The sequence below is a fragment of the Nelumbo nucifera genome, chromosome 1 (genome assembly GCF_055504915.1).
Source record: "Nelumbo nucifera cultivar China Antique chromosome 1, China Antique-T2T, whole genome shotgun sequence".
Classification (NCBI taxonomy): Eukaryota; Viridiplantae; Streptophyta; class Magnoliopsida; order Proteales; family Nelumbonaceae; genus Nelumbo; species Nelumbo nucifera.
In genome coordinates, this window is record NC_142649.1 from 160,956,746 (window position 1) to 160,975,346 (window position 18,601).

General features: G+C 34.5%; 1 protein-coding gene across 2 annotated transcripts; it reads left to right on the forward strand.

The window, feature by feature from the left end:
- Positions 1-6,934: 6,934 nt before the first annotated feature.
- Positions 6,935-18,499, forward strand: CDT1A (CDT1-like protein A). 2 transcript variants are annotated; one of them, XM_088894991.1, is made up of 8 exons: positions 6,935-7,089; positions 15,127-15,444; positions 15,548-15,667; positions 15,837-16,071; positions 16,547-17,296; positions 17,615-17,816; positions 17,928-18,018; positions 18,113-18,499. In XM_088894991.1, exons 1-8 carry the CDS (start codon positions 6,950-6,952, stop codon positions 18,168-18,170), a joined length of 1,914 nt encoding a protein of 637 aa, XP_088751117.1. In that variant the 5' UTR covers positions 6,935-6,949; the 3' UTR covers positions 18,171-18,499. The 2 variants fall into 2 exon arrangements, with proteins under 2 accessions (XP_088751117.1, XP_010274794.1); XM_010276492.3 differs by lacking the exon at positions 6,935-7,089 and having other exon boundaries at positions 14,903-15,444.
- Positions 18,500-18,601: the final 102 nt, after the last annotated feature.

Below are 18,601 nucleotides of genomic sequence, written 5' to 3' on the forward strand. Positions count from 1 at the left end.
AGGTTCTAAGGGTCGCAGGCAACGTAGGTAGGGGAGCGTGAAGGATCTCCTATACAGTTGTCCATCTATAATGACGTAGCAGACTGATTGATGCTCTACCCTCCGAGTTGCATTGCGTTCTGCAAGTAGGCTCCCGTGGAGTAGATAATCAATGAATGGGTCAATTCAGCTGGGTTTCGCTTGCAATACGGGAGTGACCTCCTCTACCCCCTCGAGGATGCTAGGCCGAGGCAGATCCTCAATGTACACGGTTCGCATAGTGTTGTCACTTATACTTGCTAGTCGTGATAAAGTGTCGGCCTCAGTGTTCTCAGACCTCGAAATATGCCTGATGAAACAGGAGCTGAAGCCTGGTAGGATCTCTCTGACTTTGGTCAAGTAGGTTGCCATAGTCAAGTCGCATTCTTCATAGTTATCATTGACTTGGTTAACCACCAGTTGAGAATCACTACAGACGAATAGGTGTTTTGTTCCCATTTCCTTTGCTAAGTTTAGCCCAACAATTAGCGCTTCATACTCTACCTCGTTGTTCAATGCCTCGAATCCGAACCAAAGAGTGTGACCCAATCTATGTTTAGCCACGTGCCCGCCTCCACTGGTATGGTGACCCGACCTAGAGGTCTCACTTCTTCTTCGCTGAACCCTACTAGTGGGGCATTCACTGGTTTCAAATCGCTCTGTCGTAGCTACAACTTGTCAAAGGTTTCTTTGAAGAGGATATCGACCAAACTGCCTGAGTCCACCAAGATCCGCTTCACTTTGAAGTCATTGATAATCATTTTTACAACCAAGGCGTCGTCATGAGGATATTGGATTCCACGAGCATCGTCCTTGGTAAAGTAGATGGGTTCTTCGATTTGAAGTCACTTGGGTGGGTTCTCTGCCTCATGTTCTAATTCTCGGACTGAAGCTTTGCCGACTGTTGCTGAGCACCCCGCTATAATGGATCCTCCAGTGATCATATTGATCACTCCACGGACCGACCTCTCATTTGGTAGCAGGTGAGGTGGCTGCTCGTTTTGTTTGTTGCTTTTTGGGGCATCTTTCTTCCGATCTCCCTATCGGTCTCCCTGTCATTTTTCCTCACACAAGATGTACTTCTTCAAGTACCCATGGCGGATTAGCTCTTTGATCTCATCGTGAAGGTTTCTACAATTTTTTGTGCTATGACCATGGTCTCGATGAAAGTGACAATAGATATTCGGGTTCCTGGTAGCTGGGTCTCCCCGTTGCCTGGGTAGCCATTTGACAATGGAGGAATCTTTAATGGCCGTCAAGATCTTTCCTCGCTTTGTGTTAAGGGGAGTATAATTAGTTCTCTCCACTGGTGGGGTCCTAGAACGTCGACCCGACTTGTAACTTCATGAGGGGGACTTACTCCTCGAGTTCGGGGACTTGCTTCTTCGCTTTGGAGACTTACTCTTTTTCCTTTTTTTGTTGCTCGTTCCTTCTTCCTCTCTCTTCCTCTTCTCACCTTGTTGGTTGTCAGTTTTCTGGTTTATTTCCTCTTCTGTACTAATGAATTGTTCGGCTAGCTTGAGGAACTCGATGATGTTCTTCGGTTTATTTACCATGACGTGCCACTTGAACTCCTTGTGAGTGATTCCTTTTCGCGCTATGGTGAGACGTACTACTGGGTTAAGGTCTGGTATCTGCAGGCATGTCTCATTGAAGCGCTTGATGTAGCTTCGAATTGATTCTCCTTTCCTCTGCACCACGTTCAGAATGCTCTCCTGTGACTTCGAACACTTCTTACTGGTGATGAAGTGGGTCGTAAGCATGTCTACGAACTGTGCCCAGGTTTTGATGGAACCCGGCGTGAGGTTTCTATACCAGGTCTGAACTACACCTATAAATGTGGTGGAGAAAGCCACGCACATGCAAACCTCGTCGGCCCCGGTGAGATGCATCTAGGACTGGAATGCATCTACGTGATTGTTAGGATCGAATGACCCATCATACTTGTCTAGCGGCGGTACCTTGAAATCTTTCAGCATTGGGGCCGCTAGGAGCTTGGGTGACAGGGGGGATGACCGGCTCAACAAAGCAGGTGTTGTTCTTGTGGCCACTAAGCTCACCTCCTCTCTTTCTCGACCTTGATGCGCTGGATGGCTGGGCTTCGCTGGTAGACTGTTCCTTGCTGATGAACGGCGAGTCTTGCGACGTTGTTGTTGCTGCTTCTTTGGTGGTGCAACGTTTGTATTGCCAACTTCAGTATTGTCAAGTACTTCGATCTTACTCCGAATGGTAGGGCGAGGTGGTTTAGGGATTCTCCTTGCCGCTTGTTCTTCATCGCGTGTTCGGTGTTGGCTGTCGCGGGGAATTGAGGGGTCTCCTCTCGAGCCCGTACCTCGGGCCCTGAGCTGATGATCTACATTACCTTGATGTGGAACTTGTTGACCACGCCTCTCGGGCTGGTTGGGTTCGGGCCTATCCCTCGAGCTTTCTCTTCAGGAAGCAGGGGAGTACGTCGGTCGCCTACTGTACCCCATGGTGGGGTCCACCCTGAGGGAGGAACAGGTACCTGTGAAGTTCTTTCACTGCGGGGAGGGGACTGGCGGACGTTCTGAGGAGCCCGGTGCTGATTCTAGTTCTGAGTCTGCCCTTGATGATGATTTGCCAGCTGGTTCGGTTACAACGGTGGGAACTACTATTGGTATTGTTGATAGAAATAGTACTGCTGAAACTGCTGGATCTGCTGCATTTGAATCTACATCGTTTGGACGCTCTAGACGAGGTCGTTGAACTGAGAGTGCCCGACCCCAGTGAGGATCACAGAAGGCTCCAAGAATGTGGCACTCACTTGGGGGAGTGGGACACTCACCTGTTGGGTAGTATGTGGCACGAACAGTGATGGAACCCCAAAGACAGTCAGTGGAATGGTGAACTGGCCAATAATCATCGAGGAACCCTGGGGAGTGACTGTTTGCTGCTCTTTTCCCCCAGTGATGTTCATGTTGCTCTTTCTGTTGTGGTTGGATGATGCCATTGAGGTTGAGATTAAGACTAAGACTGTAACTAGGATTGGGATGACCTTTCGATCGTTTTCCATAGACGACGCCAATTGATGATGCGCGATCTGGAATCTCCTAGCTGGAAGGCTGCCTGGACGTTGCTCACGTGGCGAGCTGGATCAAACTACAAAATAGGGACCTGAGAGACCGGGGTGGATGACTCAGTGAGGTCGCTCCGATGCTTAAGTTAGTATTCTTGCTTGTGGTTGTGAGTTGAAAGCTTGAATGCAAATAATCGCGCGTACCTAGGCCCTGGAGGGGTTGATGCCTTTATATAGCTGAGTTGTCGTGGGCCTTACAAAACAGTTCTGGGAACTTCGGCCTGAATAGATAAGATCCGTTTCAGCTTTATCCAGGGAGTAACGTATCAATCAATGAAGTTTATTGTTACCGCTTGATTTGGGCGGGGAGAAGATAAGGCCTGCCATTATGCAGCGTGATCCCAGGAGGTTCGGAGTCCGTTGAGAAGCTTCTGGAGTCAATTAAGTGTCACTTCGGTTCCTGGGCCCCAAACTGCCTTAGGTGCCGAGGTGCCTCTATACCGAGGTGACCGAACACCCGAGCTCCGAAAACTGCTGAATAGGCTCCTCTTGCTGAGTTGTCACCCTACGGGCAGATCGCGTCCATGTGACCTTTACTTGCTAGGTCATGGCAAATTACCCCTCATCAATATGCATTTTCAAGATTTTAATCGATTTGATATATTTTACGTTAAGAGTATATATTTTTATAAATTATTAATTGATATTTTAATTTAAATTTTATAATAACATATTTATTGTTTACAAAAATATAAATATTATTTATCAAACATTTAAGAATTAATTTTTAGTTGATTTTTTTGTTAACGTTAAAAAATAAAAAAATAAAAAATAGAAAAATGATATAATAATTCAAATATAATAGTTGCATATGCTTTATGTCTTACACTTTAATAGATAATAAAATAATATTGGCTTTTTGCATATATTAATTTGTAAAAATCTATATAATATTTCCCTAGACTCTTGATTGATGCATTATTTATAAAATTGTATAATATCTACATGTCCTACTATATTAAATTAATTATAATATATTTCTTCATATGTATATATATATCATTTAAATATATAATTCCTATGTATTTATATATTATGTATAGTTGTTTTGACATTAAACTTAATGCTATTAATATATTTATGGAATTTGTGTGGATTTTCTTAGCATATCCAAGCGTTTTCATATTTTTTCGTTCGTATCCATGCATTTTCCAAGCGTATCCATATCCAAGTTGTCTAATACGATACCCGATACCAATACTTTAATCCTTATATAGAGGTAGATCATGTGAAAGCTTTAGCCAGCTAAGGCATCACCCAAATAGTGAAAAAGTAGTAGTATGGGTGTTAATGGACCGGTTTTGGACTGGACCCCATCCCATCCGAAATCAATTTGGATAGATTGGATGGACCAATAAGACATATTGGATTGAACCAATTTGGTCCAAAAAGACATATTGGATTGAACCAATTTGGTCCAAAATATTTATTAAATTGGATTGGACATGGTCTGCTCGTAATAAACAGGGACTAAATTCAAATTGGACAAAATAAAGTCGAATTGACACCCCTAAATAGCAGTTCAATTTACAATTTAAACCTCACAATTAAACAGGGACTAAATTCAAAATTGAGTATTTTAGTTAAAAGAATGTTCCATAATCTTATTCATATTTTTTATAATAGTGCAAATATAGAATTATAGATGTGCTTAATTTTTTCTATAATTCTTTTTGTATTTTATGTGCAAATGTAATTCTGACATGTCACACTTACTTCTTGTTTGATATGATAATTTTATGATACATGTGCCCAAATGTTCTTTTGCAAAATTTGTGTATTTTGTTATTTTGTATTTTTATTTATTATTTATTTATTTATAACATTAAATGCTAACAAATTTGACCCAAAGTTGAACTATTGATCTTTGCTAAATAGTAAAATAATTTCATTTTGTGTAGTTCTAAATTATGTATTTAATTTTTTATTATAAATAAAAATAATTATTGTTTATTGCACTTATTTTTTAATTTCATTAATAAATATACCATAAATGTGCCTAATTTATTCTATATTTTGTAATTTTTTATATTTATTTTTATTTTAAAATTTTATTACCTAACTATGACTATATAGGTTGGTCAATTTGATTCAAATGGTTTAATTTCTTAGCCACCACTTTGATAAATAATGGTTTTTTTATTGAATTAGTTTTAAAATATATAGGTTTATATTGTTAAAAATATTGGCATAAATTTAATTAGTATCATTTATTAGTGAAAAATAACTTAATATAAGATTTAATAAGAGAAAATGAGAGTTAATACTTTAAGTTATAAGACTTAATGAGAGGAGATTAAATGAGATGGAATGTAATAGTTGAAGTTTGATTTTCAACCCTTACAATTAGAGATGCACAAAATAGACAAATATGGGCATTTTAATAACAATTAAATTTGACATTAAAGCTACAATAAAATAACTTTTATGCCATTTCTCAAATAATGAAATATGGAGTAATTTTAGTTCAAAAAAAATTCCACTCTGCAGAAATAAATATAAATGGGCCGATGGGGGGCCAACCATTGGGTTGGGGAGTGGGGGTACATGGAAAATTATATTATTATTAGTGAGGGATTTTTGGACAGGGAGGGGGGGGGGGGGGGGAGAATGGCTCCCTTGGGTCCCCCCACACTCCACCCTGGGCCACACCATCCTTCCTCTCAATAATTGAAATATTAAGAATATTAAAAATCTTCTTAAAATCTCTCTCTCTCACACACATACACTTCCAATCACCTAAATTATATCCTCCCCTAAAATTTCTCCTAAATGACCCCCCACCTAAAACTTTCTCTAAAAACATCTTCTAATCTATCTCACATTTCCAATGAACCATATAATTTTAATGTCTCTCCCTCCCTTCGCTCTCTATCTATTTCTATCTTTCTTCACCTTTCAAATACATGCATTTACTTTTTACCAATGTATTAAAGTATTAAGGTTTAAGTCAAAACTATCTTTCCAAAACTGTTTCAGTTAAAACTCAAATATTGAAATAAGATGAGTAAAAAATATCTTAAATACTAATAAGAGAAAAAAATAATAACACAATAAGAAAATAATAAAAATAAAGTTATAAAAGTTAATAACCAATTAAAAATATTATTATAATTATAAATAATGTTTTAATATTGTTATTATAAAGTTAATAATTAATAGTAATAATTATATAATTATAAAGTAGTAAAAAATTATTTCCATTTAAAATTATTAACATAATAGAAAATTCAAAATAAATTAGTATTTTTTAGTTTTAACAATAATAATTGTTAAAATTAATCACAATAATATAATACTTAATTTATAATAACAAATTTTAACATTATTAAAAATTTTTAATAGTAACAAACGTAGCATAATATCATAATTTAAAATTACACATCAATAACAAGTTATAAATAAATTAAAATTAGACAAAAGTATAAATATTAAGTTAAAATCATTTTAAATTCAATTTTAAAATAATACAAAATAAAAACAACGAGCCGGGTTTAATATGGGTTTACCTTCACCTTACCTAGTTCCTTCGTCATTTTGCTATGTCATCGCCTCATCGGGCTCTTAGCTATTGCCATGTCACACTACCTCCCATTTCACCGTTGTAACAAAGGCAGAAACTTCCAAAACATTAAGGTGGCGTTTGATTGCATTTTTCAGAGGTCTGAATCTGAAAATGCTGCTTTTCAGACCTCACCCCTTATTTGGTTGTACCTCTTAAACTGCTGATTTTCAGATCTGAAAATCATAGACCTTGGGGGGCCGACTCTTAATGTGCTCAGACACGTTTCAGAGCCAGTGCATAGTCCAAAATATCCTTACAATATTTTGGAAATGACACGAGTTACCCCTAATAACCCCAAACCCAGAAAACCTAAACATTTTTCCTGTTTCCTCAGGGAGGAACGATCCCGAAGCGCCGCTGGTGAATCAAGCTCAAGGAAGAACACTGCTATCCAAGCTCCAGGCTCCAGGTCGTCATTCTTCTTCTTCTTCTTCTTCTTCTTTATTTGATTTATTTATGTATGTTTTTTTTTTCGGAAGATGAGCTGTTGTTTGTTTGCTTTGATGGTTTTGGGAAGCTTGCTTTGTTGAACGGATGATTATTGAGGGCTTTTTTTCCTCTTTGCTTTGGTTATCCAGTCATGTACTCGCTTGCACAGGTCATTTTTTTCTCAGTAGCACAGGCATTAGTGTTCTATGTGCATAAAGAACAATCTCAGCTGCCTTTATTTTTTTAGTAGCACCATCATTTTCAGTAGCACAGTCGTTGGTGTTCTCTGTTTAGAGGCTTGGTGATGGCTTGAGGATGTAGTGAGGCGATCTACCACTACTAGAATGACTGATTTCCGATGTGAGACTGTTGGCCTTCAATGAAGTCCATCGAGATGCTGGACCTAGCATGATTCGGCCCTTGTACCATATCAGCCCACCTCTGTACTCCATTTTAGAGCCCCCATGGTTTTCGGACTGCAGATCCTGCAGACCCCTACTTCTAATTTTAGTTCTTCTATCCAATTAGAGGGCCCATAATTCTGCTTCTTCACGCCTAGATAGAGCATCACCCACCAAATTCTCTTTTCAAAATCATACAAATGTATTCTTCACTATTACAAGTGTATGACCCCTGTGTATTCTTCACCTGTCATACCCACCACATCCTGCAGACCCCTCCCAACTCCCATGTTTGAAATCATACACTTGCAGAATTAAATGTGTATTCTTCACTATTAAAACTCAAATGTATGTAGGTAAAAGTACATTGTAACTAGTAGGAACAAATGTGAAAAGAATCTTCTGAGAAGACCAATAACTCATGTCTTAAATGAAATAGAAACTAGAAGAACAAAAACCAGTAATAATTAATCTATATTATTTAACCAACCTTGTAAACAAGGAGATTATATTCACAAAGCATACCTCCATGGTTTCTCTGGATCTCCCTTGTATGAAACAGACCTTGCAGCCCCTTGAACACCCTGCTGAGAAATACAAGGGCAGTCCTCAACTTGTGTGATCCCACAAGTGTCTTCAGCCCATTATCTGTCACATATATTTAAATGGGAATTTCCTCTATTGGCAGAACTGTGGTGGTCTTTCTTTTAATTATTTATTCTCTTAATTTGTTAGAAGTAGATGGCATGACTCCATTAAGGAAGGATGCAAAACCAAGCAGGTGGAGAGGCTATAAGATTTGGCATTTTCTTTCCTTATTTTTTATCAGAAATCATCGTATGAGTCGACTGAATAATGGATCCCCAGCCACAAATCTTGCATCCCTTTGTTCCACAAATGCTGACCAATAACCATCCAACCCACATTATATAAGACATGTTGACCAGATCAGCTCCTAGAGAGAGATAGAAAGATGGATAAATAGGTAGATAGAGAGAGAGATTCAAAGGTTAATTATCTGACATATCTGGTGCCTCAGTTCTCTCAGCTGGTTTCATGTCTAGTACATACAAACCACCCATTCAGTTTTAAGCAGTTTTTGCCTTTTTGGATTGGCCAAACTGATTCAGCTCCCGTAGTACTTATCCGGAAAAAAAACCAAGGCTCTATAGCAAGCAATCCGTTATTGAACTTTTCCACTATGAAATTGATCAGAGTTTTAAGTGCCAACTTTTTAGTTCAATGGAAAGGTCTAAAAGGGGCTTCCCAAAAGAGTTTCTTTCTTTCCTCAAACAAATTTTCTCTTCCCTTACCAAATCTAATTTCCTGCCATTATTTTCATTTTTCTTCTTTTCTCTTCTCCTCTATATATTAAAATTGCTCTGTCCATGTCAATATGTCTCTCCTTTGAGAGAAGTTATTTATCTATTCTCTCCATTTGTTTTCATTTTTCTTATTTTCTTTTGTTTTAAAAATATAAAACAGTAATCATTTCTTATCTTGATTGGATTAATAAGGCTGCACACTATTAGAGAGAGACTTTTGGGTTTTTCAATGCCTCTTATTTTAATGCATGTTATTATTACATTTAAAAGAGAGAGAGAGAGAGAGAGTAGTAATAATAATAAAAATCGAATAATATAAATAGGTTGAGGTTAAATAATAAAAAAATTATTAAATTAAAAGTCCACTAAACTTTTACTAAAAATAAATATTAATAAAACTTAGTAAATATTAAAAATGTGTTTCAATTCCACTTAAAAATCAAACTTAATAAACGCTAATAAAGCAAGAAATTTAAATATAAAAATATTAATTGATAGTTTTAAACTTTAAATAATATTATTAGATAACTTGTGAGTTGAGACTTTATTGTGCACAATGAACTCATTAAAAATGATGAAAAATAATGAAAATTTAAAATCTAAAACCCATTTTATTAACAATATTTTATGACAAAAATTACTGAAGAATAATGAAAAATACCAACAATTAATTAAAAATTAAATGATAGCTTTAATAATATTATTAGATAAATTTGTATTAATGCAATCTCATTTAATTAATAATTTTTATGAGTTGAGACCTTTATTGTGCATAATGACATTAAAAATGATAAAGGTTAAGGAAAATTTAAAATGTAGAAAATATTTTATTAACAGTATTTTATTGAAAAATTACTCATTTGCAAAAATTACAGAAAAATAATGAAAAATACCAACAATTAATTAAAAATCTAGAAAATTATAAAAAACCTAAACATAATTAAAATAGTAAAATAATTAAAAAATATTAAAAATTAATAATATTTTATATTAATAAGGGTATTTACTGAAAATAATTAAAAAGTACAATTAATAGTATTTTATTATTAAAAATACCCATGCCATAAATTATTGAAAAATATTGAAAATTAGTTATATTTTTTATTAACTATGGTATTTATTTAGTTATTTAATTTATTTTTTCTTGAAGCAAATGCAAATTAATTTTGTAGTGACTAATATGCAAAAATAGATGCTGAAAATACTAAAAATTATTGAAAAATACTCATATGAAAAAGTTACTGAATAATAATGAAGAAACACCAAGATTTTATTAAAAAACCAAAAATTCTAAAAAACCTAAAACTTAATTAAAATAATTTAAAAATTAAATTAATTGTATTTTATTGCAAAAAATACTGAATAACAATTTAAAAAATAATGTATTTTAATTATTAATAGTAATATAATTAACAATAATTATTTTTAAACTATAATTAGTAGTAATTATAATTTAAGCTATAAATAGTAGAAAATTGCATTTAATTACCAAAAAGTTATATTTAATTATGAAAAATTACTTTTAATTAGTTTTAGCCAAGAAATTAGCAATATTTCTGAAGATATTATAATTTCCATAAATTATTGTATTTTAAATAATTAATAATATTTTAATATTTACAATATTTTAATTTAGCCAAGAAATATTCTAATATTTAGCCAAGAAATTAGCAATACATTAATTTAGTAATTACAATATTTGAACAATTAAAAATAAAAACTAACAAATTGTTTCTAACTTAACCTAACCTGATTAGATCTATAAATTTGCAAGTTCAATCAGCAATTTTCTTTTGAGTTAGGTCTAGCTGAGATATGCACCGTGCCTGCACATTATCAAGGATAATCAGCTTCGAAGTCTAATTGGGTGCTAAACTTTTGGAATCCAATGATGACTTTAGCAGATAGGACCCAAGCTAAACAACCCCTAATAAGCTCAACTTGGAAGTTATATGCATATATGGTAAATATTATTATATAATATTTAAATAAAAAAACTTATATTACTATATATAGAAATGTTATATATATATATATATATATATATATATATATATATATATATTTATACTAAAAAATCATAGTTTTATAATTAACACGAGCCTCTTTATCAACAGAAAATGTGTAAGCCCGAGCCCAAGCCCGGCCCGACCATCAGGCCTAGATCTTGAGCTCGGGCCCAGCCCTTATATAAAGCCTAAAGCTCGAGTCCGAGCCTGAACCCAGCCCTTAACTTAGTAATATTTAATAAATTAATAAACTAATTTATATTTCCTAATAGTAAATTGATATTTATTAATAATTTAAGAAGCATATGTGTGTGTGTATATATATATATATATACTATATTTTTTTTATATAACATAAGTACTTTTTTTATATATGTAATAGTATTGGGTCGGGGCTTATTTGAGAGAGCTCGAGCTCGATCCCACATGCCTAAAATTTTGTCTAAGCCTAAAAAATAATGGGTCAGGGCGGGCTGGGCCGTCAGGCTACCCGACCCATGAATAGGTCTAATTGTATATATAAACAATTGTATTCATCAAAAATCATATGAAATAAAAATGTAAACATTTTTTTTTAAATGGACCTCTCATAGCTTGGCTCGGTCTACGGCCTAGCTTGGCCCAAGGCTTGGCCCATGGACCAGTCTAGCCCACGGCACGCACCTCTACTTGAACTCGCTCAATATTGGGGATGGGGCAGGGAAATTTGAGGATTCCCCATCTTTGATGAGGAGTGGGGTGCCTTGCCCCTAAACTCACTCGACATTGAAGAGTGGTTGCCTTACCCTGAACTCGCCTAACACTGGGGACAAGTCAAGGATGGGATAGAGTGTCTTGACTATGGGGCAGGGACAAGGATGGGGTGCCCTGCCCTGAACCCACCCTGTTGTCATTCTTATATAATTGTTAATTATTAGTGAAATTAATAAAAATGTTAGCTTTTGTAATTATTTTTATTTATTTAACGTTAATCAAAATTTCATTAAAAATAATAACAATTATTAAAATTACTACAAATTATTAATAAAACTAAATTTATTAAAAAATATTTGTTCATATTAAATTAACAATAATTATTTTTGTAAATCAACATTAAATGAAAAATACAATTATTAAAATTTTAGATATTAATAATAGCTTTGAATACTTTTATTTAATTAACAACAAATTTTGATTATTAATTTAATATTAATTAATAATAAATAAAATTGTTAAATCTTTCAGATTTTCCCATACAACGCACGGGTCCCCGCTAGTTACCGTTTAAAACTCAAGGAGACATTACTTGCATGAGTTAAGGCAAGTAAGGCCTATTTCATGTTAAGCACACGATAATCTTCATTAGTGGTCAGTTTACAAGCAGATGTTTTTCATTATATTCTGTATTGGTTGTTGTAGATTGATTAGATGGTCCGATTTCCTATCTAGAATCTAATTACTCTTTAACGGTCACCATTTTTTTTTTAATTTGTTTCAATAATAGTCACTAGTTTCAGTAGGTTGGGAAATTTTAATTTAGTGATTTCCATAAATTAATTTTCATATTCTTTGTAATTTAATTTAGTGAGAGTTAATTTAAAATTTCTAATTTTTTGGAAATTTTTGATATTTTTATTAATAAATTATTCTTAAATTTAGAAATTTTTGAAAATTAATTTATTCATATCAATAATTAATGAAAATATTAAGAATTATTAATATTTACTGAAAATTTTCAATACTACTATTATTATTATTGTCTAAAATTGATAATTATTACCTAAAATTTTGAGTAGTTTTTAGAAAATTATTTTAATTACAATGATTAAAATATCAATTTATTTTGATATTTTTAGTAATTAATTATTCACAAATACATAATTTTTTTGAAAAATAATTTATTAATATCATTAATTATTGAAAAATTAATAATTAATAAAAACATTAATAGTTACTGATATTTAGTAAAAGTTTCAGAAAATTATTTTTTAGCAATTTTCAATAATTTTGAGGTAATTTTAGAAAATTGTTAATGTTAAAAAGTTAATTTTGCTAATGAAAAATTATTTATTGATATTTTCATTTACATTGGTTTTTGTAAATTTTAAATATTAAATTGGAAAATTGTTGGGGAATTTTAACTATATTTATAATTTCCATAACTATTAGAAAATTTTAACATTCTTTTGAAAATTATTAAATTAAAAAAATTAATAATTTATATAATTAATTTGGTAATTTTCATTGTTTTTTGGTAATTATTAAATTGGAAAGTTATTGGGAAATTTAAGTATTGATTATTTACATTTAGTAATTATTAATAAGTTCCATAATTTTTGGTAATTTACATTGGTTTTTGGTTTTTGTTTGGAAATTTTAATTTAGTGATTTCGATATTCTAATTTTTATAATTTAATTGTATCAATTGAGAAATTTATTTATAAATTTTTAAAAGTAATTTATTTATCTCAATATTTGTGCCAAGGATTTTTAAGATGTTCAAGTTTTTATTTCTATCATTTTATTTTTTGTTATAAAAACAATAATTTATAAATTTGTTTATTAATTTAGTTTTAAACATTCCCTACCTGTGTCAATTAGTTGGTTGGTAAGGTTTTCTATTGGTCCTAGGGAAGACTTGGGACTAAATCCCGTTGTTGTAGGGTTGGTAAGGTCCCCTAGTCATGTGTTTGACTTGAGTTAGTGCAAGCCCATGTTCATACCGATTGAACAACCTTTTGCAACCTTGCATTAGGAATATTATCTGCCCATGAAATAAAGCACATAACTGTGGAGATATTCCCAATGCAAGGCTATAAATAGGGGTGGCGACAACCGAGCTTCTCATGAGCTATTCGAGCTTGGCTCAACTTGGTTTAAAACGAGCTTTGAGCCGAGCTCGAGCCTAGTGAAGCTCGGCTTGTGAGGTTCATGAGCCTAGTATAATAAATAAATAAATTTTTTATTATATACCTACATACCTACATACCTACATACCTACATACCTACCTACATACATACATACATACATACATATACATATACATATACATATACATATACATATACATATACATATACATATACATATACATATACATAACATATACATATACATATATATAATAAATAATTTTTATTATATATAATAATATGTATATTTTTTATGTATAATAGTAAATATTATAATTCTTATTTTTTATATAAATATAAAACATTTTTTATATGTATAATAATAAATAATTTTTACAATTCTTAATTTTTTGTATGTAAAATAAAAATATTTTTATATTTAAAATTTTTGTTTTTTAGAAAAAACTTGACTTGTAGTCGAGTTCAAGTTGAGCTCAAACTTGCAAGCTTTGAATCGAGCCAAGCTTGAGCTCAAGTCTCTAGCTCGAATTGAACTTGAGTTTAATACAGTTTTAGTGAGCCAAGCTCAAAGTATTAGGCTTGGCTCGACTCGAATCCACCCCTAGTTATAAAGGCCGTTCAAACGGGTGCTCCACTGATCGAGGCCGAGTCCCCTGATCCTATAGCTCCATGGAGCAACAATTTTAACTTTTTCTATATTTTGACCTCATAAAAAAAAGAAAATATCAATTAAAAAAATTAATCAACTTTCGGGAGTCACACAAGTTATTCAGTTTTCTAATAATGTTCCGTGGATAAAAATGTAAGAACGTGGGTAAAAAATCGGAACCCTCCAAAGCCAAGATCAATTCGTGCCCCGCATGCACATCTCAGCATGTATTAGGAATATCTCCCGAAATTTTTAATGAGAGATGTTTCCAATACACGGTTGGAATATACTACGGGGCATATATGGGGCGCCCTGGCGCAGATGTGGATTCTCCAAAGCCAAGTAACCAACTAAGGAATTTCCTAATAATGTCTTGTGGGTAGAAACGTTGGAACAACTTGTGGGAAGCAAATCGGAGCCCTTCAAAGCCAAGTAACCAACGAAGGAATCACAAATCCGTCCCAACTCATAACAGCCTTTTGCAGCCGTGTATTGGAAACATCTTGTTATTGTATATTCCCAATGCAAGGAAAGCCGGGATACATTTTTTTGGCGGGTAAACTGATCTGGCAATCGGCCACGGGATCATCCAACTCAGTTTTCCCGCCAAGCAACGCCCATTTACCTGGCCAAGCCCCTTTCTGCTATCTCTCGCCACTCTCCTTTCTCTCTGTCCTTCGGTCCAACAATTCATCCATCCATGGAGTCCTCCGGTAACACAGAGCCGACAGAGAAAATTTCTGCAGCAGAACCCTCATTTTCGAGTTTCAATACCTTTAGGTCGAAGAAGATAATCAGATCGAGTTCGAAATCGGCTTCCTCGAATGAAGCCCAAGCAGCAGATCTGCACCAATGGAGCTTAAAGACACCGGAGAAGCCGACGCAGCTCCCTCGTCGAATCAGAAATCAAGGTTTTGCCCTTTCGGTAAAGGAAGTGAAGAAGATCGCTCAAGGGCTCCGGAAGACAAATACAGATGCACCATCCGATCAACTGAATCGGATTGGGACAAGCACAAATCTCTCGTCTGAATATGGACCGAGTGCCAGTGCGGTCGGTAAATCTTCCAAGACCGAAGCATCAACTAAGCTTCCTGAGAAGTACGGAATCTAAGATTAATTTTCTTTCTAACGTTGTGTAAACTATCTAGGTTTTAATTGATCTGAGCTTCAACCCATTTTGGTATTCGCTTTGGTGATTCAGGTATGAGATGTTGGCCGAGTTCTTTGACAGTATGGAAAGCTCAATTCGGCTGCTTCGGTTGAAAAAATCACTGTCGACGTTTACAAACATTTCACCGAAAGTTGAGGCCCTAACAGACCGGTAAGCCTTCCCCTTTATTTCTATTGGACTTATGTTCAACTCGAAGTGCAGAACTTCAACCCGGGTGTCGAAATTATTGCTCTGTTTGATTTTAGAATCAGATAGAATTTGTTCTGGGTTTTCACAATTGTTCTAATTATTTTCCTTTTTAACTGTTCTATGTTTTTAGGAGGTTTTCTTATGGGCATTTAGCTCAATTGAAGTACATTTTACCCGAAGCTATTATAATTCAGAAGGTTCTTATGCACGATGAGGGAACACTGTGCATGAAGCCGGAACTTCAGATTACTCTTCAAACAGATGCCTTAGAAAATGATGAGAAGCGGAAGGTCGGAAGTGGGTATTTGAAGTTGAGGAAGATTTTCCGTGAAAGGCTTTTGGATTTCTTCAAAGCTCACCCCGAGGTACTTGTTAGTTTCTTTATCTTCTGTTGTCCTAGAATGAAGAATCTGAAACTTAAAAGTGATTCTTTGTTCCCTTTTTCCTTGAGAGATTACCATTGTTGTCATTCATATTTACATAAATTCCAAAGGGACAGTTGGCCGTGACGTGCAGCGTCTTTTGTTTTAATTTCTGAATAAAATTAGAGATGGCAACTCAATTGTGAAGCTTTTTGTTTTATTTCCTATTGATGTGAAAGCACTTACTAGATTTAAGAAAGGCCTGTTGTTTTTCTTCATCAAGAGGTTCAATACTTATGATGAATTCAACCTTGTAGTTATTTTAGATTCACTGAAAATGTTGATAGTTTGCTATTGCAGCATTAGTCACAGTGGACAATAAAGATGTCTGCTTATCACTTTCTTTATTCTGGACTGCGTGTGCTAAACCATTTTAGCTTGCTATGATTCTTATGTTGAGTTGCTCTTTTATGCTCAGGGAGATGAAATTCCAGAGGAAGTGCTGCCGGAGCCATTCAATCAAAAGAAACAGAACATACTCTCAAGTGCTATCAAGACCTACAACCCCACACCCACACCATCTAATGATCTTCAAGAACAACTCCCGGTAGTAACAGCGTCTCATCTTTCTCGGTCTTTCCAGAGGCGTTTTTCACAGAGAGTTTCCATATCTAAAACAGAACACGATTTCCTACAACTACCCAGCGTTCCTCCCGAATCTTCAGTTTTATCAGTCTTAAACCGATGCCCCAAAGAAAGTTCTTCTATTGAGGAGCCTTGCACTTCTCCAGCTTCGTCACCTCTTAAATATTCTTCAAAATCATTGACCAGTAAAAGATTGCCAAAAGTTTGTGCTTCTCCATCTCAATTACATCCCTCAAGCACTATTGCAGAAGTGGGCAAAAAGGCAGAACTTATGAGGAATGAGGATTGTTCTTTGACAGAAACTGCTGGTACCCAAGGGACTCCTGCAAAACTCGTTTCAACTCCAGCCAAGCTGATGAGCATTACACCCACATTGCAGACACCAAAAAGATGTCGAATGAGCCCTGACAATGATTTTGCTAACTCACCCAACAAGCTGGCCAGGCGTCCAAACCGGAGCAGATCTTTGAAATTTGACACTCCTGTAAAGAATACAAAAACTGGGGAAGAAACAATTGAGACATGGGGGTCATCTGTTGAGAAGGGCATTATGGAAATTCTTCCGGAGGCACTTTTGCAATCGGTAAGTCCAGTCACGTATTCAGATGCTATAATCTTTTAGATATTTTCTTCTGACATTTTAACCAGACCCTAATCATGATGAAGAGATTTTTTATTTTTATTTATTTTCTGTTCAGTTTAGTGTAGAATTCAAAGGTTCCAAGTTAATAAATGTAGTTTCCATTGATTTCAAGTACTTAGAAAACTAGAAATTACAACTCCTTCAGATCCTCGTTCCCATTGAGGTGCCTTAACATGTCAACTCCATGCCCATGACGGGAATACTTGGCCAACTTGGATAAGTTAGTATTGGTGGATTAACCAGATTAGTTCTGTGCAGATACGAGAGAAGGAGAGAAAAGCAATGGAGGAGAGGGATGCAGGAATCTCTCAAGCGAAGAGGCGGCAACAAATGATTGCATGCCTACCCAAGCTGTTTGACATGATCCGCCTAATATTTCAGTCAGCTAAGCGTTCTGTTATGACAAAGGAGGAGCTTATGCACAAGATAATTGCCAGTCACTGTGATATAACTGATAAAAGTAATTCTCCTAAATCTTATCAGCTATTACTGTGAATTATTAGTTATATGGAATATTTGCACAATATATTGAAGCTTCATGTGATATTAATATTGTGAATTGCTTCTGCAGGGGAAGTTGAAGAGCAGCTGAACTTGATGGATGAACTAGTTCCAGATTGGATTTCGAGGAAGGTGGCATCTAGTGGGGATTATATATTCTGGTGAGCTTAACTCATAATAAGTTGCCTTTTTCTTCTTTTGTTTTTTGTGATTCCAAGCAATGGTTGACATTATATTTTGTTGGAATTTGTGCAGTCTCAATATGAATTCAAATCCTGAGTCAATACGCCTTAGACTTGCAGAAGCGGAGTGAGAATGTGCACTGATTGAAATTCAGTTGTGACGGAACTGATGATGTCCGGTAGCAGAATTCAGATGTCCAACATAGCTGAAGACAAAGTGATCAACATTGGCCAAATATCTAATTTAATTACCTCTTATTATCACCCCTCTATGTGGGTCTATTTGTAAATAATTTTCTTGATTCTTTTCCATTAATGTATAGCAAGCTTGTGAGAGAGTTAAGCTTGCTCTTAACAATGTATAATCACGTAGTCAGTTTGGTTCATTGTAAATGGCTAAATGCCAATTACCCTCTAATATGCTGTTCAATTCTTTCAAATGCCAACATATATTACAGAAGAATCATGTTAAATTATGGTATGAATATCTTGGATGGCATTTGAATCCATAGAAGAGATGTACCAATTTTCTTTTTTAACACAAACTCACTTCAGTGTTAAG